General features: G+C 35.1%; 2 protein-coding genes and 1 pseudogene across 3 annotated transcripts; all 3 read left to right on the top strand.

Annotated features, from left to right (window-relative positions):
• The first annotated feature begins 302 nt into the window (after positions 1-302).
• LOC103928700 (3-ketoacyl CoA thiolase 1, peroxisomal-like) lies at positions 303-24910 on the top strand. 2 transcript variants are annotated; one of them, XM_048573688.1, is made up of 15 exons: positions 303-574; positions 674-750; positions 886-970; positions 1133-1259; positions 1349-1447; positions 1531-1598; positions 1686-1793; positions 1884-1961; positions 2058-2190; positions 2874-2970; positions 3183-3306; positions 3401-3509; positions 3668-3751; positions 3859-3944; positions 24607-24910. In XM_048573688.1, exons 1-14 carry the CDS (start codon positions 479-481, stop codon positions 3933-3935), a joined length of 1362 nt encoding a protein of 453 aa, XP_048429645.1. In that variant the 5' UTR covers positions 303-478; the 3' UTR covers positions 3936-3944; positions 24607-24910. The 2 variants fall into 2 exon arrangements, with proteins under 2 accessions (XP_048429645.1, XP_048429644.1); XM_048573687.1 differs by lacking the exon at positions 24607-24910 and having other exon boundaries at positions 305-574; positions 3859-4041.
• Positions 14290-16604, top strand: LOC125472544 (annotated as a pseudogene).
• Positions 21516-24910, top strand: LOC103928691 (3-ketoacyl CoA thiolase 1, peroxisomal-like). The gene is made up of 13 exons (XM_048573689.1): positions 21516-21613; positions 21826-21952; positions 22041-22139; positions 22223-22290; positions 22378-22485; positions 22576-22653; positions 22750-22882; positions 23566-23632; positions 23845-23968; positions 24063-24171; positions 24330-24413; positions 24521-24626; positions 24834-24910. Exons 1-12 carry the CDS (start codon positions 21518-21520, stop codon positions 24595-24597), a joined length of 1170 nt encoding a protein of 389 aa, XP_048429646.1. The 5' UTR covers positions 21516-21517; the 3' UTR covers positions 24598-24626; positions 24834-24910.
• Positions 24911-25120: the final 210 nt, after the last annotated feature.

Below are 25120 nucleotides of genomic sequence, written 5' to 3'. Positions count from 1 at the left end.
TTTCAACTGAGTTGTATTGTAGAAAGTAATTTTCATACGCTTATTTTTTTTTTCTTTGCAAACTCATGTTTGATTTTAGCATATGAATTGAATAAACCAAAAAAAAAAAAAATGCGTGTAAATCATTTTCGAAAAGAACAATAATAGGTTTCAGTGAAAAACGTGGGAGTTGGCTCCTTGTATTTTCGGAAAAGAGATCCAACAATAATAAATATTTATTATAAAATTGTGATTGGTTCTTCTGCTGGTCTTCAGCAATGGAGTATAACATATTAATATCAGTGCCTTTATTTCACAACTTGACTAAGTGGGTTGGTCTCTTTTGTCCTATAAATTTCAGAGGTCGACGTCATTAATCATAATTCCTATAAAATCCCACAAACCATTGCATATGGTTTTTCTGCTCCACAAATTTTAATTGATCGAAGAGGTTTCTGCAAATTCCATTTTCTAGAGAGAGAGAGAGAGAGAGAGAGAGATGGATAAAGCAATGAACAGACAGAGGGTTCTGCTGCAGCATTTGAGACCCAATTCTTCTGTTTCTTCTTCCAATTATGAATCTGATTCTCTTTCTGTAAGTTTATATCCACTTTCTTTTCTGTTGACTTCTTCATTTTTTAAAATATTTTTGTTTTTAGATTTTAATTTATTTTCTTCTGAATTGTTTTGTTAGGCTTCGATATGTGCAGCTGGAGATAGTGCTGCCTACCATAGAACAGCTGCTTTTGGAGACGATGTAGTGATTGTGGCGTGAGTGATTTAAACTGACTGATAAAGTTACTTAATTTTTACTACTTTTTGTGTCTTTGTATAAAATTTATAGCCAAGTTTGTAACTTTATTGCTTTTCTGTATGAAATCTTGCTGCGAAAATCATGTTAAATAGAGCCTATCGGACTGCAATTTGCAAGGCAAAGCGAGGCGGTTTTAAGGACACTCTACCTGATGATTTACTGGCACCTGTTTTAAAGGTTTGATTCAATTCCTGAATTCCCAACTCAATTCCGGAGGAATGAATGTGTTCCTTCAAATTATGAATGTATCTGCCCCTATGAAGCCGAGTTTAAAGTAGAATATCGCATTTAGAAAAAAAAAAAGGATAAGATATTGACCTATGGTGTACTTTTATGCAGGAAGTAATAGAGAGAACAAATTTGAACCCAAGCGAGGTGGGGGATATAGTTGTTGGTACAGTTATGGCACCTGGCTCACTTAGAGCCACTGAGTGCAGGATGGCAGCATTTTACGCTGGCTTCCCGGGTAAGTTTTCAAGCATATTTGATGTTTGGAGCCCTTTTTTTTTGTATTAATTTTAGCTTATAGTGTTATGGTTTGTCGGTTTTGTCCAGAAACGGTTCCCATCAGAACTGTCAACAGGCAATGTTCATCTGGCCTTCAGGCAGTTGCTGATGTAGCTGCTTCTATAAAAGCAGGATATTACGACATCGGTGAGAAAATACTCTTGATTATGCATCTATTCTAGACAACAGGTGTTCTCCACCACTGGACTTGATCCTTGTTTTGAATACAGGCATTGCTGCTGGATTGGAGTCATTGACAGTTGATAAACTTGGCAGATCCCGTAAAATTAACCCTAAAGTATATTCCAACTCTCTTTGTTTACCAGATATATTGCTTAACATAAAGAAGGGAATGTTCTTTTGAACTGATATATGTTGTCAATAGGTGGATATCTTTGCACAAGCCCGCGACTGCCTTCTTCCGATGGGTATTACATCGGAAAATGTTGCACAACGTTATGGTGTGACTCGGGAGGAGCAAGACAGAGCTGCTGTGAGTTTTTTTATATCTGTTACAACATCTATTAACCGTTAGATAGACTGGTAATGCTGAAGCTGTAATTTAATGAATTTATGTGAATAGGTTGAATCACATAGGCGTGCTGCTGTAGCCACAGCATCTGGTAAATTCAAAGATGAAATTGTCCCTGTATCAACTAAGGTAAATATAAAAATGTTCTCCGTTCAGTTCGCAAAATGCCTCAGCATAAGTACAATTGTATTTTATTTTCTTGTGATTGGTTATTTGTATCATCAGATTGTGGACCCAAAAACTGGAGAGGAGAGGCCTGTTACAATTTCTGTGGATGATGGTATCCGACCAAATACAAACATGAACGATTTGGCAAAGCTAAAGCCTGCATTTAAACCAGATGGTTCTACAACTGCAGGTATTTTCTCACTCGATTTTTTTAAGGCATTCTGCCTGCTACACATGACAGTTTCTTCGTTTAATTTTATACAACTCTTTCTTTATTTAAGAACTTTTTTTTTTAATTTATATTTTCGTCAGTGTATTAAAAGGCCGAGTTGTGGGCAAGCCGTCCGAGGGATAGCTCTGCCTAGGCGTGAGGCGAAGCCTCACGGGACCTAAATTTTTTAATATTCACACTGAACGTACACATATGTTATAAATATATACACACACATATATATACATATTATTTATATATATATATAATAGAGGATGAAAAGCACAATGAGCACACATATAACAATGCACGCAGACAGCACACACATCCATTATATAAAAAATATAAAAATTAGAAAAAAAGGCTGAGAGAAGATAGTGCAAGGAAGAGGTATAAGGCAGTTAAAACCCTACCCAAAATTTGGGTTTGGGAGTAAAAAAAAAGCGGCCAAATAGAGACGCCTGGATGCCCTGAGGCGCGCCTCCACCGTGTAGGCGGCTCCAGCAAAGCCTTTCGCCCACTCCTTCAAAATAGAGGCGGCAACCCTCATGCCTAGCCTCAGAGGGCGCCTAGGTGCGCTCTGAGGCGAGCTTTTTAAAACATTGATTTTTGTATGTCTTGTTTCAATCATTGTGAATCAGTTCATTACTTTTGTCTTTCAGGAAATGCTAGCCAGGTGAGTGATGGTGCGGGAGCAGTCCTCCTCATGAAAAGAAGTTTAGCTATGCAGAAGGGACTTCCTATTCTTGGTGTTTTCAGGTATGATGTTGATTAACTCTATTCAATCTAATTGCTTCAAGTAGAAAAAATATGAGGGCTCTCGAGTTGACTCTGCAATACTGTTATGTTATATTAATTCTTAATAATTATTTTCCTTGCTAATTGTTGTTAATTTCCATGAGATGGATATGTTCAAGAACTAACTACAGCTTGCTTTGTACTTTCGATGCAACTTCATGATCTCTGTGCAGGAGTTTTGCTGCCGTTGGTGTGGATCCCGCTGTCATGGGAGTAGGTCCAGCTGCTGCAATTCCAGTAGCCGTGAAATCTGCTGGTCTTGAGCTTGATGATATTGATCTGTTTGAGATAAATGAGGTAGTCCAATGCTAATGAAAACTGTAACATTCACGATAAATGTAGTTTAGTTTGGAAGAATGTTCGGCTGAGCAGTTTAATTGGTTTTCTGTAGGCATTTGCATCTCAATATGTTTATTGTTGCAAGAAATTGGGGCTTGATTCTGAAAAAGTCAATGTTAATGGAGGCGCTATTGCTCTAGGCCATCCTTTAGGCGCTACAGGTATATGAAGTGAAGCTGAAGCTGATGTGTGATGACATAAACATGAGTGCACTGTGTCTAATGTCCTATTATTTGGTTTATTTCCTGGTCTTACTGAACAACGAGGAAGTGAGGGTCTGTGTGATTTAACGTGAATACTGTATCTGTTCTTGTGTTAGGTGCTCGTTGTGTAGCAACTCTCCTGAATAAAATGAAGCGTCGTGGCAGGGATCACCGCTTTGTTGTTATCTCCATGTGCATAGGTATCGTTTTGCACCCCTTCCACTTGATTTGTTTATGAAGGAAGGCAGAATATTGAGAGCTTGATATGAGAATATGAAACGCGACTAAGCGTGTGTCCTTGTTGCAGGCTCAGGTATGGGGGCTGCTGCAGTTTTTGAAAGAGGGGATTCAGTTGATGAGCTATGCAACGCTAGAACTGTATAAAGCAACAATCTTGTGTCAAACGATGCTAAATAAACACTTGTTTAAAGCAACAATCTTGCAGGTTTCTTGCTGTTATGCTTTTTATATTATGGACTTTGTCCGTTAATTGTCCTTGCCGCACGTTTTATAATTACTTTGATTTTTAAGGACTTCTTGTCCGATAATTTTCCAAAACAAAACGTTGTTCAAGCATTCATTGTTTCCGTTTCCGGCTTCACTCGAATTTCATGTATACGGCTGCAGAAAATCCAAGTTTTGCAGAAAATCCATTTGGTTGAGTCGATGGAGTCAACGAAGAAATATGGGTAAATTTGTCATTTAATCATTCGTTCCATTCCGTCATGCGGGTACCAAACTTGAAATTGTCCCATTCCATCCTATGCTACCAAACGTAGCATGGAACTTATGTTTTGTTCTGTCCCGTTCCGTCCCGTCTGTGTACCAAACGGTAAATGAACTAGAATATACATGCTTCACCTTCCAAACTAGAATCCTGACTTTTTTTTTCTTCTCTCTTTTTATTATTTTGATCTAGCTAGGTCTGGTTCGTTCATCTTGAAATCCACTCTTTCCTCTGCATGCATGCTATCTTTAGTATTTTTCATTGGCATTTGGGAATATCTCTCCTGACGTGAATATCGATCGACATTGCCGTTCATATGCCTCAGATGAAGTTTCAGGTACATGCAAATTTCATTTAAATTTTACTACTATCTGATCGCAAGAAAGTAAAGTGAGAAGAAGATGAAGAAGACGACCTCCAAATCCAATGAGTCAGTGACTTGTAAAGTGACACCAAGCAAACAATGTGAGATAATTTCCTTGTCATTTCTCAAGCTCACTGCTCATGCAAGCTCACATATGGAAATCTCACTTCCTTTATGTTGATAAAGAAGTTTCAAGAAGGAAGCCTCCTCAGCTACCTCCGTCGTCAAAAAGAATTTTTCTAATTCAATTCGACGTACGTTTTCAATAAGATTCTTAAAGCTTTGATTAGATATGGCTGATGCTTCCAAAGCTATTATTATCAATCAAATTAAAGATACTTTATAAATAAAGAAGACGGTATAAAATGTCAATGTTCAATCTAACTCGATTGTTTATAATAATCTCAAAAACCAACTTTCAAAATTATCATGTGTAATAAGAATAGTGATTGTGAACCATCCATCTTTCAAATTGTTCCTACTTTTACTTCATAGTTTCTATTTTTTTACCCTCTTTTCACGTTCTTCAAACTTTATCTAGTGTCATGCTTCAAGCTCATGCATGTATATTTATATTTAAGAATCAAAATACAAGTTTTTTTTTTTATTATTATTTTTTATTTTAAAATTATATATAATATATATATATAGTAAAATACAAGGAATCAAGTATCAATTTGTGTTGGCAAAGTTTCTCTAAAAAGCTAAGCATGTCTGGTGAATAAGAACACAAGGAATCAGGTGATTTGAGTTTGAGAAAAAAGTAGATATAATTCCCTTTGTTCTTATTTAGAATTGAATATACTAATCAATCTTTCCAAAACTAAAATGGGACAAGTATTACCAACTCAAAGGTAACTGTTGATATCTTTGAAAAAAGCCTTCTGCTCCAGCTGTGAATAAAGCACAGGTGTTGGGATTAAAAGTGCTTTTGAAAAAAAAAGCAGTATTAGATTGGTAACTTTTATGTAAACAGATGTGAAAAAACCAGTTTTCACAAGCTAGGTTGCAGCTTCTGTTTTGGCTTTTTTCATCCAAAACGTGAAAAAAAGCTGAAGCTGGTATTTACCAAACAAAATAGCGCCCTTTTTTGATAGCAGCTTTTTGAATACCTCAGTACCACGGTCTAAGCAAGGTGTGTTCCCATTTCCATGGAATCCTCCTAGTCATATCTCTTAAACGCAGTGCTGATACGGTCAGCGGTTCTTTTTCATTATATACCCGCAGCAGCGAGGCGACCACAAACTGCAAAAAATCTCTCTCTCCTCTCTCTCTCACACACACACACACACACACACACGAGAGAGAGATGGCAGTAAGGGAATATGTTGAAGGCGCTGCAGAAAAGGGGCTGAAGCAGCAGAAGAACCCAGATGTGAATGACCGGAAAAAATCAGAGAAAGCTATAAAGATGAAGCTGAACTCAACAGAAGAGGAGATGATGAAGAACTGCTCATGCTTCAAGCCAAAAGCTGGAAGTGTGTTTCCCGCCAAGAGAAAATCCGTGAAACGCATGATGTTTGATCGTTTTGTGCTCAAGCAGTTTGGCTCCTCTGCTGTGAGCGTGTGGCCTCCCAGTCCCCACAAACCCTAATAAAATGTATAGCTATCTTCTCTCTCACTTCTCATCACAACACATGAAACACCACCAAATTGCACACCAAGACAGAAGATAGAATTCACCTCATACCCATTACCCCCAACAAACCCGCATGTATAATTATCATTCAGCACCTTACTCTTTGCAGAAGCACTTGATTTATGATGTGTACTTGGCTTTTTAATATTATGTTGATCTCTGGTTAATATTACTTTTTAAGGGTATATTACATTTTGCATCATCATGTTTGAATGCAATTGCAACCTTATATAATATCTTTAAAATATTTCAATCTTATACTTTATTTATCATTTTATTTCAATACGATACATCCGTTAAACAATCCATCAAGTTAACTGTTAAGTGATGACATGACAAATACAAAATCTTCATTTTCGTTGATGTGGTTGCTAACTTGTCGCCATATGGATTAAACAAAAAAATAAAAAATAAAAAAAAATTAATTAAAATTAATATATATATATATATATATTTTTTTTTATAAATAAGAACTTAAAAAATATTTTTTAAAAAAGGGATTCATCCCTTTTCTCTCTCCCCGTTTCTTCCTCCCCCGTCCCATCATCGGCACCTCTATCCTTTTCTAGTGCTCCTCCACATTCTCTCTCTGTCCCCGGAGCCTCGCCGCCGCGCAAAGGCATCCCTCCACCCCAATTACGGCCTTGCACCATGGGCCCCCAACTTCTCTTTCGGCGAAATCCCATCTCCGACGCCGAGAAGAACCAGATCAAGGGCCTTACGCACTCCGCGACCCAGGACCCAAACTCTCCCTCCCTCCTCCTTTCTCTCTCATCTCTCTCGCTACAATTTTTTTTATCTGCATATCTCACCAATTTGTCTGAAGGTACCAATTTTAATTAGCAATCAGTGAAGGTTTAATTCAAATGGATTTGTGGGTTTTCGCTTAGAGGAAGAAGAGCATAGAGTTAAGGAGGTTTGGAGAGAGAGAGATTCCGGAATGTTGGGATTATTTTGCTTCAGAGGGAGATTTCGAATCGGTCAACGTTCAGGTTAAAGTTCGAACACAATAAACTCCAGCCTAAAGTTTAAAGATGTAAATCAATATTTTGCACATCCGAAATCTAAAGAAAAATTAATGAAAAAAGTTTGAAAACTTTGAGTTTTAACAGTAAAGATAAAATAAAAGGTAAAGTAAATAATACCAAGTTTGACTTTTTAATGTAAAAATATGATTTTTCGTTAAAATAAACAGTACCACGTGCTTTTCGTTAAAATCCTCTTAACCTCTTAACCTAATACTCTAAGGGGGCGTTTGTTGCGCGGACTATCTCGGACTGGATAGCTCAAGGACTAAGCTGGACTGGCTTAGACTAGACTAACTGGACTAACTTAGTGAGCGTTTGGTGCGTATTGGACTAAGAAGTTGCATAATAACAAATTAATAAATATTATATTATTATATATTAATATATTAATATCCTCGCCATCTCCGGTCACCTAGATCAATCATTAACTTTCCGACTCTCTTTCGATCCATTTCACAACCAACTTTCATATAAAATATACCAAATTGAAGCTGGGGGAGTGACAAGTTACAATTTTACCTGAATCGAGGCTAAAATGTGGTCGATGTGGCCGGAAATGGCTTAGAAGTCTCAGCCTGTTTGGATTTCTTCAAATCCATGACAGATTCGAGCATTCAAAGCTAAGATTCTCGGTGGATGGTGATGAATTTTTTGGCAGTGCTAACCTTCATCCAATTTAAGAGGGTTGGCCGGAAAACACATCGAGAAACCTGCAACTCGTCGGGAAAATTGAAGCCGTGACGTTCCGTTCGAACAACGCATAGCTAGAGAGGGAGGGAGGGACAGAGAAATAGAGACTGGAATCAATAAGGAGTTGCCAGGATGCCAGGGAATGAGAAAGAGACATGAATTGAGAGGTCTAAGAGGAAAACAGAGAGAGAAGGGTGGGACGATGAGAGAAGAGGAAAAGAGTGGGACGGAAATGGTAGGAAAGATGGAGAAAAAGATAAGATCATAATAAAATATTAATAATTATATATTAAATAATATAATATTAGAATTTGTTATTATCCAGCTTCTTAGTTCAATACTGTATCAAACGCTTCACTAAGTTAGTCCAGTTTAGTCTAGTCTAAGTCAGTCTAGCTTAGTCTTGAAGCTAATCCAGTCCGAGATAGTCCGGCGCAACAAACGCCCCCTAAGAAGATTTAGAAGATAGGTCAAGGTCCCTAGGCAAGAAGTTGTGCGGTTTGTTAATTAGATCCTGATGTATGTTTTCTATATGTGTTTTTCATACCTACTTTTAAATATAAAATCTGCAGAAATTGACCTATATATAAGAACACGTGCCTTTTTCTACTGGTGGGGTGTCACTTTTCAGGCTAATCAACCCCTTGAAATGTGACGAAAATTCACCAATAACCTTGTGGCCTTATTATTCAAATTGAAGTACGTGTTCAAATCCCAATGCTTGCGGCCTGCGTATTAATTAATTAGATTATTTTTATTCTCTTGTTATCGTTTGTGGGCTAATAACAACAAAGCTGTTATTAGTCACAATCCGAATGAGATGGCATCAACGAATACAAAGAAAAGATTCTAGGCTTTCTAGCTATGGGAGAGACGACCACCTTTTCTCCGAAGCTACAGTATTTTTCGTACTTTTACTCGTAATTTTGTATTAAATCTTCAAATTGGAATATGCACTGATGCGTTTTTCTAGCATGGATTCAACCGATTGCTTACAAATTAAGCAAACTAAGCAAGTCCTTGGTCAATTAGAATTATTAAATTTACTTACGAAATGCAGAAGCGGCATTTCATGGGCATTATGGACATATAATTGATGATACTATGCCGTTTTTGCAGGACTTCAAGCAATGGAAACTCACTTTGGATGACGAGAGACGAATAGGGTGGCCCACAGCCTTGCACGGTTTAGTTTCACTGTTGATCATCCGGTTTCTTGGTTTGAAAAACCTCTTGATGTAATTTTTAATTTATTATTAGAGGATAGTACTAGTAGTTAATTGGTGCGGGACACTCTTCTTCCTTCGATCGGGTTGAAAGCCCCGACAAGGTTTTTATCGAGATCCATAGTAAGTACCCTATCCTCAATTTGTATGTATTTGAATCTTCAATGAATATCGTACTCCTTTCAACCAAAAAAAAAAAAAAAAAAAATTAAAGTGCCGATAACATCTAAAGAGAGATTATAAATTAGGGGAGGAGAAGGATCACAACCGTCTTTGTCAAAACCACCATACATCCAACTCAGCATTTACTCATTCTTAATATTTTATTTTTAGAAGATTAAAACTAAGAAATTGAAGTGGTCAGTTTTAGCTTGTACGTTTGCTTTGTATATTATAGTTTACTTGCTAATAATAAGTAAAATTTTATTCGGATTACAAATACTAAAACATTGTTCGATGAACAAATTTGGCGATCGAAATTTAGTGTTGGTTTATCATTACTGTTGTTGTGGGTTGGTGGACGGTTAGTGACTCATCATGGTAGGTAACGTTGAAACAAGTTGATTAGATTTGGGTTTTTATATATATCCGAGATGTGTGGTGATCATGAGTCTGACGACGTGGAACTTACTGAAGATTTTGCATGCTTGTTATCAACAAGTACGGCAAGGAATAATATAGCAACCTAATGAACCAAACAAACAACCTAATGAACCAAACTTCTTAGAATTTGTTTGTATATAATAATTTACACACGCACACAATATCTTATAATGTTTAATTAAACAATCTCGTCAACAAGTGGAATTAAAACACAAATAATTAGAGCATCCAATTTTCTAAATGTTGACATATTGTGCTTGTGAAGCTATTCACACTTAAATATCTTGAATGAATATATTGGGTTTGACGATGCTGATGATACTATTTCATGTTGAGCAATGTTTCGTCTACCTTGATGGTAGAATATGGATTCCTCACAATGAAACATATTGATTCCAATCTCTACAAACTATCCGTACGTGTGCGTTTGTATACAATGCATATCGTTTCATGTTATGCATGGTAAACTATCCAACTTTCAGTTGGTTTCTATTTTTAATCATCTCGTCTTCTCTGTGTGTTTTTTTTTTCTCTTTTTTTTTAATTTTTTTATTTTCAAATTCTTCAAGTACTTTTATATCGATTCTAATTATGATGAACTTTACAAAAGAGATTATAGAGAGGATCTTTACGGATCTTTAAACACTACATATCAAAGTTTACCTTGGGTACAATTTCTTTAAAAAAAAATTATAGAACCAAATAAAAGCGTGGTGATCGTATCTATGTCCTAAGTTTGTTAGCCAATCTGTTGACATGTTTGCTTATTTATATGTATTTCAAATTGTACGTCAAAAATTTATCTCAATCAATAGATCAAATGTTTTGTATAATAGAGTGGATTTGCCCAAAAGAACTTGAGATTCTATTGTAGAATGGATTAAATCTTAGAATTTAGTGATAATGATTTATAAACACTTTGATATATATAGCTTTAATTATGGTACATTTTCCTCAAACTCGATCACTTTCTTCCGTATATTCTTTATAACATGTTTTTCAAGTTTTTGGTTGGTTTGAAAATTCTAATCAATCTTCCCAACATAAAACGTTACTGCTGCAAGTGTTTTCCAAAAAAAAAAACAAACGTTACTGCAAGTGGGCCGTGCCAGACAATTTTATGAAAATATGGGCAATGGGCCACCAAAACCACGTGTTTGTGTCGCTGATTCGGATTTGGGAAATAAAATGTGCATAAAAAATCTAACAGGGATTCTTCTTATAAAAATATCTAAGATATTCACAGGGTCCATATACACAATATAAAGAAAAAAATATGAGGAAATGAGAGAAAAGTTCTGATATATTAGAACTAAAACAACCCAGAAACCCAAGTTCGGAAAAACCATGAATTTTGTAAAATTTATCATGTTTAGGTCGAGAAAAACATTAAAAAAAAAACAAATAAATAAGGAGTTTGATCTTTATATGAATTCTGAATTGCCAAATGCAAGACCTACTTCATCAGTTGGATTTTTATGCTAGATGTTGATCAAAGTCTAATTACTACAGCTAAATAAGGTGACATGTCTACCTTTCTTAAAAGTAGACAGTCTGCCTTGTTTGCTGCCCCTCGACAGTTGACACTCATGCACGGGCCCTTCAACATACATATACAGTATAATTAGCTATTACTGTCAAGATTTAGAAATATAACCGCCGGAGGCCTCCTCGGACAATGCTCGAACTCACTTTGATCGGGTTTGAATCCCCCTCGCGTGGTTAAATTCTAAAAATTTGATCACTGGTCTAAAAACCTACTTTGTGCCCACAATTTGACTACTTTTCAAAATTTCCCATGTCACCATATACAAATATATCATTATACTAGGTATTGCCTCAAATTGTTTTTACTCAAGGATATTCTTTTCCATTAAAGTTCCTAAGAAAGGGAAAATTAATGAAAATGATTTCAAAACTTTAAGTTTTAACGAAAATGACAAAATAAGGGATAAAGTGAATAATACCATAATTGACTTTTTAGTGTAAAAATGTGATTTTTCGTTAAAATGAACAGTATCGGGAGTTTTTCGTTAAAGTTCCCTAAAAAAAATTGTATCGTGAAATTGCTTAGTCACTTTCATTTGCGTATGCAATTGAGTTTTAGGGCCTTGTCAACTTGTTCCCTTCTAATTTTGTGTGGTTTTCTTGCTGTTGTTTTAATCTAATGGTTTCATGTTCCCACTGTGAATGTTGTGTAATTTTCTTACATAACACTCTTGAGTCTTGACTGTGGTCTAATTCCGTGTGAACAATTTGGGCTTTCGCTCTCATGGGGCATTTTTTATACGTTACATGCACGCACTCTTTCAAAGTCCATCTATCTTTCTGTTTTCACAATTATAGTTATTTATATTTACAATTGACAGTTACTTAGGACTCTGACTGAAGAAAAGATGAATGTTGTGTTTACAAGTTTGGCCATATATACATGTTACAAGTTAGACCATATACTTTATGGCACGAGTAACGTGATCTTTACCATTTAAATATACCACAACTTCATGACATTTACTGTGTCAATTGAGGTGGAAAGCTACATCAATTAAAAATGATCTTTGTGGTGATTGAGGTGGATAATCACATATATTACAGAAATTAAAAATTGCAGCGTTTTAAAATATAATTAAAAAGAGAAAGTTGGACTCCAAAAAGAGTTTCTAGTCGTCATGATTCTCTTTGGAAGAGAACAAGCTGTCAGTATTTGAACAGGAATAGAAGATAAGACATCTTAATTAACAAGTATCAATCTTACTTCAGGTGTGAGTAATTTTTCAACAAAGACTTCTATTTTCCTTCTCACTAAGTTTTTGAACCAACGATATTATTACACTAATAGGAGGGGTGGGCTTTGCCTCACAATTGAGGTGTTTTTTTATTTCAAAAATTAATCAAACCATGATTTTAGGGTTTCTAGTTTCTCCCAGACGCTTCCTCCCTCTTCCCACATGGTCACCTAATTGTTATCACCTCGTGCTCCATTGATTCTTCTTGAAATTTAAGGAAATACATTTGGGAAATTTTAAAACTGTTAATCTGATTCAGAGGAAATGTTTGCGTTACCCTTGACTCGCTGGACAAATAAGTAAGACAGGGAGATAGACGAAGATTGCTTTCATAATCAGTCTTGTGTACAATTGATAAGAAAAATAGTAAAGAATCTCATATACAAGAACATCTTTGTTTCTTTTTTGTCTACGAATATCAAGGCGCATGAAACTTATTTCCCTTCAATATTATGGGATGGGTTGGTCAGAGGAGGTGAATCAGTATTATTAATTAGATGCGTGTGAAGATGGTGACTGTGAAGAGGAGGAGGAGGAGGAAACGCTGAAACCCAGTTTCACGTTGCTAGGATTTAGGTTTTTTCTGTTTTTATTTTATTTTTTTTTTATTTTTGTTTTTATAAATTGTTTTTAATTGAATATAAAACTTCTAATTAAATTAAATGATGTGGGTGTCAGTCTCAGATGCTATTTAGGGTGGTATATAATTGTGACATAGATAGATGGTAAAAATTGCATTATTGTTAGGGTAATATTAGGAAAACCAAATTTTGTAAATCAAATTATGTGTTTGTTGATAATTGGATTGTTACATAAGTATCGATTAATGTGCTTATTTTGTATTGGTAACACATCATTTGGTTTGTAAATTTAGTTTGAAATTTTGATCATTCTGACAACGATTGGATTGTTATGGTATCATTTCAATCACTAAATTCTTTTATTCTTATTTAGATTTGACAATACTAATCAATATTTCCAAAACTAAACTGTGACAAGTGGTAGTGCACGAGCTATAACTCTCAAAAGATGAAGGCAGTGGTGTACTTAGACGGGTGGGGAAAATAATTAGGTAGGGAATTTTTCAACAGGGCTAAACTAGGAAAAATAATTATAAGGGTTGGCTAGAAAGGCTCAAACAAAAAGAAAAAAAAAATGTCTATGTCATTTCCAATATTTTAAATGAATTGATGAATGTAAGGAAAGGTATAAAGCAAGTTCTAGAGAAACATGTAAAAATGAGATCATGTGCACAAGAATAAATGAGATTGATGCATAATGATTCAATCTATTTTAGGCTCAAAAGCTCACAAAGGATCATATAAAGTCACTAGATTCACATATGAAGTGTTAAATCATGCTCTAATTTCACATCAAGGCTATATGCATTTGTTTTTTTTCCAAGTCGTGGCCATAAAAATATAGTTAAAACAAAGATACTGTAAAGAACCTAATTTCAAGCTTAAATTTCTTGAAAGTTAAGAGAAAATAAAGACTGAATTTCATCACTGAATTTGGAAGTAGCCAATGAAACAAGCCTCAAATAAAAATAAAATATTTTTGAACTTTTCAGGGTGTCATTTTTATCTGGAATATCTTGTGTACCTTATGGACAACCTGTAAAATTCTTGCGAAAATTTGTAATTTTCATTTGACATGCATGTGAAGTTGATTGTTCATTTGGCTGTATCAGACAAAAGACTTCTGGAGAGAGGCGCAAATCCGTGCAGCTCCCCATCATCCAAATGTGCTTGCATTCTATGGGGTAGTACCTGATGGAGCTGGAGGAACGTTGGCAACTGTAACTGAGTACATGGTGAACGGATCACTTAAGCATGCCCTACTTAAAAAGAATAGTTAATTTTTCTATCATTTCTTTTCTTTTTAGCTTCTTACAGTTTTTTTATGCATATCTTAGAACGTGGCATTCCTTATGCAGATCACTTGACCGTCGTAGAAAGCTTATAATTGCCGTGGATGCTGCTTTTGGCATGGAATACTTGCATTCAAAGAATATTGTTTATTTTGATTTAAAGTGCGACAATCAGCTAGTCAACTAGAGGGATCCTCAACGACCCATATGCAAGGTAAGTTAGTCCGGAACCAAGTTTCATGTTGAGGGATTGATGTAAATGCCCATTATTAGAAATCATTTTCCTTTGTAGTCTTTAATCTTTATACAATTCCGGAGACCTTAATATTCCTTAAAGCAGAATCGGGAAATTTGTTAAAGCTAGGTAGACTATTACTGAGCCAAAAGTTTCCCGGCTGATCGAATTGGGTAGATCCAATGGGAGTTTTCTCTTGTATGGAGGGTAGAAGTCAGAATGTGATATGTTTGTAAAGGAACCTTTATGTGAAATTTTAGCCACATATCAAAATGTTCCTTTCTTATTAGATTTTTGGGGACTTGGATAAAAGATTTTTATTTAATACTGGTGATTGGGTATTGATCTTTAAGGTTGGAGATTTTTGTTCATCGAGAATCAAACGCAATACTTTGGTATCTGGTCGGTGCGAGGAACTCTTCCATGGATGGCACCAGAACTGTAAAATGGTAGCAGCAGCCGGGTTTCCAAGAAGGTAAGCACGAGTTTATATATATATGTCAGCAATGTAGAAGGCAAAAACGAATTGTTTGTTTAGTAATTAACGTTATTGAATTAACTTCGACAGGTTGATGTTTTCTCATTTGGAATTTCAATGTGGGAGATCTTGACTGGGGAAGAACCATATGCCAATATGCATTGCGGTGCTATCATTGGTAAGTTTATGTCATGGACCTGTTATCATCAGTACTGATTGCGAATGAAAGTCCACCTATGTGATGATTGAAGGGGAAATAAATGTTGGAACTTGAGGTTTATGTGGGACTCCAAGTCCCACATCGCCCAAACAGCTTTATAACTTCTTCTTTATAACTGAGTTCACTCGTTTATAATTTGAAATAAATTGGGTTAAAGCCATAGACCTTGGGCCCTAGACTTGAAGGGTTTGGGTGCATATATTAAATGTTAAAGATGAGCCTTGGGGTTTGAATGGACGAAAAACCCAAGTATTATTTTTACGTAAGTATCATTTTTACGTTTTTGATTTTTGCATTCAGTTTGGGCCTTAGGGCTCGGATGGACGAAAAACCCAAGTATCATTTTTACGTTTTTGATTTTTGCATTCAGTTTTTTCTGAAAGGATAAAACCGATCACTTGAACGGTTGTAACCGTCTTAAAGATAAATATGAACGGTTTCAACTGCTCATTTACGCCATTATATATATAGCTGTCGGATCAGAAACAAGAACAACAATTTTTTCCATCGAATCCTTCACACTTCACAGAGAAACACCACAACCAATTCGCCAAGAATCCAAGTTCGAGTGCAAGAACTTGGATTAGATAGTTGTATTCTGCAAGATAGACGTCCATTGAACTGCTGCACTGGTGTAGGGACGAATTTCTGTCTTAGGAGATTGTTTCTGCAAGCCTTTATCTTCAAGGAACAAGTCAGTGATTTGTGATTTTATATATAATTTCATTAAGTGTTTATATTTTAATATATTGTATTTGTCGTTGAGTTTTTCCATTTGAAATAAAACTGTGCAAATTGTTATATATTATACACTTGACATTTGATTGGTTATAACAATAAAATGATTCCTTTATAAAAGAAATTTTGTTGACGAAAAATATCTTTGTATCTATTTCGAGCATATTTCCCCTGCTTTGAATTAGGATTAGTATGGGACACTTTGTATCTTTGTATCAATTTTTCTACTGATTTGGAAACTTGTGATCGAAGGTGGGATTGTGAAGAACAGTCTTCGACCTCCAATTCCTGAACGCTGTGATTCCGAGTGGAAGAACCTGATGGAGCAGTGCTGGTCACCTGATCCTGACATCCGTCCATCATTCACTGAGATAAGTAATAGGTTTCGAGCTATTTCCAATGAACTTCAGGCGAGGTACCTAGCAATCAGACGAGACAGATGAAGCCCAACGTTTGATGACGATGGCACTTCGAGGAGATATGTACAAATAAAAACGGCTATAAATTTTTAATAAACATAGAATCAAAGTCACTAAATAGACAATAAAGAAGTAGTAACCGTGCTATTTATGACTTATCGTCTATTTATTGTGCCCTAGTTCCAATTTTTTTATTAAAAGGGTGTAATCACTTATACATATGTGAGAAATGCTAAAGAGACTTTCAAAAGTTAGACTTTCCATAAACTCTCTGTCATCTCATGTTTTGATACAATGTTTGATAATGTTAGTGATGGGTGCATATATTCATATATTTCCTTTGAATTTTGTATATTCAAATGGGTTAAATGCACTAAATTTAATTGTTTTATTTTATAAGCATTCCATACCGGAGTTATGCAAAAAAAAGAGTAGAAAACAAGCTTTTCATGTGTCTAGAGTAATTTCGGTGGAGCAAGAGGCTAATTAACTGCACCAAGACAAATGCATGAAATTGAAACGGTTTTGGAGATCAAATGGACATGCGAATGCCATTCAATATACTTTAGGAGAGACTTAATTCCTAGCTTTTATTTAGTTTTTTCCGTTTAGTTTCCATTTTTCTTAAATAAGGGCTTAAAGTCCATTAGGATTAGTAATTAGCAGGCATTTAATTTGCCTTTGGATGCTTGCCGTGTGTTATATACAAGGAGATTCCTTCTCCTTGTGAGGATTGAGCCACCAAAAACCAAAAATCATATATTGGAGGAGTAGGTTGCGGCAAGGAGGAAGAGTTCAGAGCTTTTTCTTTCTTTGCTAGGGCTACAATGTAGCCTGATCATGAATACTTAATTGTCTTGTGGCGTGTTATTATCAAGTTTTTCTTCCTTATTGAGTATTTTTTGCTAATCGTAATGCACTTGATTTCTATTTAGATACTTGATCACCATCTAAGTTTTAGTTAAGTTGATTTAATGCAAGTTAGAGTAGATGCCATACTTAACTTAGGTTTAGCTTCTTGCAATTGATACCATAAACACCTATTTGTAGATGTCATTCAATTCGGGTTTATGTGATTTTCCAACGATTTCCATAGAGCTGAATTGGTCCTTACTTGTTTAAATTCATATAGAAGTCATAGAGGGTTAACATGTAAGGATACTTTTGATGCAACCAGATGCCATTACCGTTGAATAATTTAGAGAAAATTGATCATCAATATTGAAGAACTAATTGAGCATAACATATTAAGGGAATTAAGTAGAATTGGTTACAGTGAATTTAGATGCCCTAGGTTTTCTTTTCTTATATTTTAATCTTATTATTTTATGCACTTTATTTTTAAGTTGTATTTCATTTCAATTTAACTCAAATCATATCTATCTTTTTCGTTAAAACTTCTCAATTATAATTTGTTTCAATTTAATTAGTAAGATTTTAGAATCAATTCGATCTCTGTGGGATGATATCCATGCTTATATGATTCGTATACTTACGAGCACTAAAATTTGAGACTTATTGAGGTTAATTTTGGGTCCTTTTTTTTCTCACTCTTTTATCAAACATCAACTTTTTATATTTTTCGTTTCATTTTTTTTTTCACCATTTTTTTCCTTTTCTAGTACAATATTTAGGCCCCAACACTTTCTCTCGTCTTAAAGGATTACTCTACGAGATCTTTAGACGGGTTGGAAATTTTTTACAAGGCTAGATAGGGAAAATATAGGTTAAAGAAACAAAACAAAGACTCACATAAATGCTCAACGGGGTTAACTAGGGAAAATAATTATAAGGGTTGGCTAGAAAGGTTCAAACGAAAAGAAAAAAAAAAAAAGCCTATGTCATTTCCAATATTTTACATAAATGATGAATGCAACAAGAGGTATAAAGCAATTTCTAGAGATACATATAAAAATGAGATCATGCGCACAAGAATAAATGAGATTGATGTATAATGATTCAATCTATTTTAGGCTCAAAAGCTCCCAAAGGGTCATATAAAGTCACTAGATTCACTTATGAAGTGTTAAATCATGCTCTAGTTTCACATCAACAAGGCTATATGCATTTGTTTTTCCAAGTCATGGCCATCAAAATATGGTTAAAACAAAGATAATGTAAAGAACCTAATTTCAAACATAAATTTCTTGAAGGTTCAGAGAAAATAAAGACTGAATTTCATACTGAATTTGGAAGTAGCCAATAAAACAAGCCTCAAAGAAAAATAAAATATTTTTGAACTTTTCAAAATTTTATATTTTTTCTGTATTTATTTTTTTAGAACTAAAATGAAGAAGACTACAAAATGAAGATAAGAATAATGAAAGTAGACGACAAAGGTACAAAAAAAGAAAAATAAATGAATACAACTCTTGGACAAAGAAACTTTTTGGATTTAAAGGAGATGGGCAAGTGAAGATGTAGATGGAATCCACCCCAAAACTTGAATTTTTGTATTGGCAACACGATTAAGTGGCTCCACTTTTCTGTAAAAATACAAAACAATGGGTAAGCTAACAAGAGACTTAAGAAAATAATTTATTATTGAAAAAAAAAACTAACAATTAACATTAAAGCTAAACCAACTAAAACAATTTAACAATCCAATTAGTAAATAATAGAATCAAATTCGATCCTAGGCAACGGCCCCAGAAACTTGTTACGAAAATTAGATAACTATAATTAACCTCATTAAGTCTCGAATTTTAGTGCTCGCAAGTATACGAATCATATGACAATATAGCATATAAGCATGGATTCTAAAGTCTTACTAATTAAATTGAAACAAATTATAATTGAGAAGTTTTAACGAGAAAGATAAATATGATTTGAATTAAACTGAAATGAAATACAACTTAAAAATAAAATGCATAAAATAATAAGATTAAAATATAAGAAAAGAAAACCTAGGGCATCCGAATTCACCGTAACCAATTCTACTTAATTCCCTTAATATGCTATGCTCAAGTAGTTCTTCAAAATTGATGATTGATTTTCTCTAAATTATTCAACAGCCATGGCATCTGGTTGCATCAAAAGTATCCTTACATGTTAACCCCTTATGGCATCTAGATGAATTTAAACAAGTACGAACCCATTAAGCTCTATGGAAATCGTTGGAAAATCACATAAACCCTAATTGCATGGCATCTACAAATAGGTGTTTATGGTGTCAATTGCAAGAAGCTAAACTCAAGTTAAGTATGGCATCTACTCTAAGTTGCATCAAATCAACTAAAATAAAACTTAGATGGTGATCAAGCGTCTAAATAAAAATAAAATGCATTACAATTAGCAAAGGATTCTCAATAAGGAAGAAAAACTTAATAATAACATGCCACAATACAATTAAGTATTCATGATCAGGCTACATCGTAGCCCTAGCGAAGAAAGAAAAAACTCTGAACTCTTCCTCCTTGCCGCAACCTTCTCCTCCAATATATGATTTTTGGCTTTTGGTGGCTCATTCTCCTTGTATATAACACACGGCAAGCATCCAAGGGCAAATTAAATGCCTACTAATTACTAATCCTAATGGACTTTAAGTCCTTTAAGAAAATGAAAACTAATCGGAAACAACTAAATAAAAGCTAGGAATTAAGCTTCTCCTAAAGTCCATTGAATAGTATTTCCATGTACATTTGATCTCCAAAACTGTTGCAGTTTCATGCATTTGTCTTGGTGCAGTTAATTAGTCTCTTACTCCACTGGAATTACTCTAGACACCTGAAAAGTTTGTTTTCCAGTCCTTTTTTTTTTTTGCATAACTCCAGTATTGAATACCTATAAAATAAAACAATTGAATTTAGTGTATTTAACCCATTTGAATATACAAAATCCAAAAGAAATTTATGAATACATGCACCCATCAGTTAGCATGGTGATTGATGTTAAACTGTAAGGTGACAGAGATTTCCACTTAAAGAGAGTCTCCTTAGCATTTCTCTATATATGTTATTTTTTGAAAAACCAAAAGTATGGAAAACGAAATTGCACCGCAGCCATCAGTCAATGATTTTGGTCTCCTTCAAGCCAGAAAAATGGAACCACACCTGCCAAATGTTTTATAAATTTGGCCTCAAGTGGGAATTCATATTGGTTTCCAAATGGAGTTTCGGGAAAACACAAAAAAACAAAAAAAAGTTGTTGTTGGGGAGAGAAGCTCCAACTGATTTGTATTATATATCGAAAGAAAGTGATTTTCGCATGTTTACTTTCTTTCTTTGTAAACTCAAATTTAATTTTAGCATATGAATGAAAAATTAGTTAAAATTTAGACCATGAATAGAATTTAACCAATCAACATAATTTTCTTAATTTTAACCAAAACTTGATATGAAAATACTACAATGCCCTTTCTTAACTAAAATAATTACAAACTATATCTTCTCTACTGTGCAGTCATTCCCCTAAAAATTATCTTCACGCCTAAATTTAAATTAACGGCAACCTGTCTATAAGCACAAATTCAAGGGAAGGCCAAGTGGCCTCATCTGGTTTCGATGCAAAGCTATGAATTTCTTCCTTCTTCTCAACGATGAGTACCCATTTGGGAATTTCAAACTCCAATTTCGGTTTCTAGAGGAGGACCCATTTGTGCTGACCGATTTTAGAGCTGTTGAAATGAGAAAAGTTGCATAGAAGGAGTGCACAAATGCCCCTAGTCAAGCAGTTTTGGAGCTTCTGATGTCAAACATCTACGAGTGAAAAGACGGCTTAGTTTTGTAATTATCTTAGTTAAAAAAGGTATTGTAGTTTTTTTTTTTTTTTTTTAATCTCAAGTTTTGGTTAAAAATATGAAAAGTTACAATGGTTAGTTATATTCATGATCTAAATTTTGACTAGTTTTACAAATTTGCCATATGAATTGAATAAACCAAAATGAAAAAATATGAGTAAATCATTTCCGAAAAGAACAATAACAAGTTGCAGTAAAAATCATGTTAAATAGACCCTATCGGACTGCAATTTGCAAGGCAAAGCGAGTTGGTTTTAAGGACACTTTACCTGATGATTTACTGCCACCTGTTTTAAAGGTTTGATACAGTTCCTGAATTCCCAACTCAATTCCGGAGGAAATGAATGTGTTTCTTCAAATTATGAATGTATCTTCCCCTATGAAGCGGAGTTTGAATCTTAGTCCGCACAATTTATTTTAGTTTAAAGTAGAATATCACATTTACAAAACAAAAACAAAAAAAAAAAAAAAAAAGATAAGGTATTGACATATGGTGTACTTTTTATGCAGGCAGTCATAGAGAGAACAAATTTGAACCCAAGTGAGGTGGGGGATGTAGTTGTTGGTACAGTTAGGGCACCTGGCTCACTTAGAGCCACTGAGAGCAGGATGGCAGCATTTTACGCTAGCTTCCCGGGTAAGTTTTCAACCATATTTGATGTTTGGAGGCCTTTTTTTTGTATTAATTTTAGCTTATAGTGTTATGGTTTGTCGGTTTTGTCCAGATACGGTTCCCATCAGAACAGTCAACAGGCAATGTTCATCTGGCCTTCAGGCAGTTGCTGATGTAGCTGCTTCTATAAAAGCAGGATATTATGACATTGGTGAGAAAATACTCTTGATTATCCATCTATTCTAGCCGCTAGGTGCTCTCCATCAGTGCACTAGATCTTTGTTTTGAATACAGGCATTGCTGCTGGAGTGGAATCCTTGACAGTTGATAAACTTGGCAGATCCCGTAAAATTAACCCTAAAGTATATTCCAACTCTCTTTGTTTACCAGATATATTGCTTAACATAAAGAAAAGAATGTTCTTTTGAACTGATATATGTTGTCAATAGGTGGATATCTTTGCACAAGCCCGCGACTGCCTTCTTCCGATGGGTATTACTTCTGAAAATGTTGCACAACGTTATGGTGTGACTCGGGAGGAGCAAGACACAGCTGCTGTGAGTTTTTTTATATCTGTTACAACATCTATTAACCGTTAGATAGACTGGTAATGCTGAAGCTGTAATTTAATGAATTTATGTGAATAGGTTGAATCACATAGGCGTGCTGCTGTAGCCACAGCATCTGGTAAATTCAAAGATGAAATTGTCCCTGTATCAACTAAGGTAAATATAAAAAAGTTCTCCGTTCAGTTCGCAAAATGCCTTAGCATAAGTACAATTGTATTTTATTTTCTTGTGATTGGTTATTTGTATCATCAGATTGTGGACCCAAAAACCGGAGAGGAGAGGCCTGTTACAATTTCTGTGGATGATGGTATCCGACCAAATACAAACATGAACGATTTGGCAAAGCTACAGCCTGCATTTAAACCAGATGGTTCTACAACTGCAGGTATTTTCTCACTCGATTTTTATAAGGCATTCTGCCTGCTACACATGACAGTTTCTTCGTTTAATTTTATACAACTCTTTCTTTATGTAAGAACTTTTTTTTTAATTTATATTTTCGTCATTGTATTAAAAGGCCGAGTTGTGGGCGAGCCGTCCGAGGGATAGGCCCGCCTAGGCATGAGGCAAAGCCTCATGAGACCTAAATTTTTTAATATACACACTGAATGTACACATATATTATAAATATATATACACACATATATATACATATTATATATATATATATAATAGAGGATGAAAAGCACAATGAGCACACATGTAACAATGCACGCAGACAGCACACACATCCATTATATAAAAAATAAATAAAAATTAGAAAAAAAGGCTGAGAGAAGATAGTGCAAGGAAGAGGTATAAGGCAGTTAAAACCCTACCCAAAATTTGGGTTTGGGAGTAAAAAAACAAGCGGCTAAACAGAGACGCCTGGATGCCCTGAGGCGCGCCTCCGCCGTGTAGGCGGCTCCAGCGAAGCCTTCCGCCCACTCCTTCAAAATAGAGGCGGCAACCCTCATGCCTAACCTCAGAGGGCGCCTAGGTGCGCCCTGAGGCGAGCTTTTTAAAACATTGATTTTTGTATGTCTTGTTTCAATCATTGTGAATCAGTTCATTACTTTTGTCTTTCAGGAAATGCTAGCCAGGTGAAAAGAAGTTTAGCTATGCAGAAGGGACTTCCTATTCTTGGTGTTTTCAGGTATGATGTTGATTAACTCTGTTCAATCTAATTGCTTCAAGTAGAAAAAATATGAGGGCTCTCGAGTTGACTCTGCAATACTGTTATGTTATATTAATTCTTAATAATTCTTTTCATTGCTAATTGTTGTTAATTTCCATGAGATGGATATGTTCAAGAACTAACTACAGCTTGCTTTGTACTTTCGATGCAACTTCATGATCTCTGTGCAGGAGTTTTGCTGCCATTGGTGTGGATCCCGCTGTCATGGGAGTAGGTCCAGCTGCTGCAATTCCAGTAGCCGTGAAATCTGCTGGTCTTGAGCTTGATGATATTGATCTGTTTGAGATAAATGAGGTAGTCCATTGCTAATGAAAACTGTAACATTCACGATAAATGTAGTTTAGTTTGGAAGAATGTTCGGCTGAGCAGTTTAATTGGTTTTCTGTAGGCATTTGCATCTCAATATGTTTATTGTTGCAAGAAATTGGGGCTTGATCCTGAAAAAGTCAATGTTAACGGAGGCGCTATTGCTCTAGGCCATCCTTTAGGCGCTACAGGTATATGAAGTGAAGCTGAAGCTGATGTGTGATGACATAAACATGAGTGCACTGTGTCTAATGTCCTATTATTTGGTTTATTTCCTGGTCTTACTGAACAACGAGGAAGTGAGGGTCTGTGTGATTTAACGTGAATACTGTATCTGTTCTTGTGTTAGGTGCTCGTTGTGTAGCAACTCTCCTGAATGAAATGAAGCGTCGTGGCAGGGATGGCCGCTTTGGTGTTATTTCCATGTGCATAGGTATCGTTTTGCACCCCTTCCACTTGATTTGTTTAAGAAGGAAGGCAGAATATTGAGAGCTTGATATGAGAATATGAAACGCGACTAAGCGTGTGTCCTTGTTGCAGGCTCAGGTATGGGGGCTGCTGCAGTTTTTGAAAGAGGGGATTCAGTTGATGAGCTATGCAACGCTAGAACTGTATAAAGCAACAATCTTGTGTCAAACGATGCTAAATATATAAGAAATGTATCTTTCATTAAATGAAACTGATTACATTTGGAGTATTTATACACAGCAGCTAATAATATTTAGTTAACAACTAATGTAACTAATTAATTTTAATCTATGAATTAGTTACAATAGAAAACTTAAAGACTAAGTAATTGATGACTTGGACTCTAGCACTGTTGAGTTAACTGAGAATAATGTGTGTCTTTAAAATAAACACTTGTTTAAAGCAACAATCTTGCAGGTTTCTTGCTGTTATGCTTTTTATATTATGGACTTTGTCCGTTAATTGTCCTTGCCACACGTTTTATAATTACTTTGATTTTTAAGGACTTCTTGTCCGATAATTTTCCAAAACAAAACGTTGTTCAAGCATTCATTGTTTCCGTTTCCGGCTTCACTCCAATTTCATATATACGGCTGCAGAAAATCCATTTGGTTGAGTCGATGGAGTCAACGAAGAAATATGGGTAAATTTGTCATTTAATCATACGTTCCA

Source organism: the organism of the source record quoted next, unplaced genomic scaffold, assembly GCF_019419815.1.
Source record: "Pyrus x bretschneideri cultivar Hongxiangsu unplaced genomic scaffold, Pyrus_bretschneideri_v1 Contig7, whole genome shotgun sequence".
In the NCBI taxonomy this organism is placed as follows: Eukaryota; Viridiplantae; Streptophyta; class Magnoliopsida; order Rosales; family Rosaceae; genus Pyrus; species Pyrus x bretschneideri.
The sequence above is the reverse complement of the archived record's forward strand: the minus strand, read 5'-3'. Positions and strand labels throughout refer to the sequence as shown.

What these genes read in the sequence shown, in the direction of transcription:
- LOC103928700 (XM_048573688.1), top strand. Translation starts at nt 479, where the DNA reads ATGGATAAAGCAATGAACAGACAGAGGGTTCTGCTGCAGCATTTGAGA. An exon ending in ATCTGTTTGAGATAAATGAG is followed by an intron (nt 3,307 to 3,400) that starts GTAGTCCAATGC and finishes GGTTTTCTGTAG; the next exon opens with GCATTTGCATCTCAATATGT. An exon ending in CCATCCTTTAGGCGCTACAG is followed by an intron (nt 3,510 to 3,667) that starts GTATATGAAGTG and finishes TTCTTGTGTTAG; the next exon opens with GTGCTCGTTGTGTAGCAACT.
- LOC103928691 (XM_048573689.1), top strand. Translation starts at nt 21,518, where the DNA reads ATGTTAAATAGACCCTATCGGACTGCAATTTGCAAGGCAAAGCGAGTT. An exon ending in TACTGCCACCTGTTTTAAAG is followed by an intron (nt 21,614 to 21,825) that starts GTTTGATACAGT and finishes CTTTTTATGCAG; the next exon opens with GCAGTCATAGAGAGAACAAA. An exon ending in TTGTCCCTGTATCAACTAAG is followed by an intron (nt 22,654 to 22,749) that starts GTAAATATAAAA and finishes TTGTATCATCAG; the next exon opens with ATTGTGGACCCAAAAACCGG.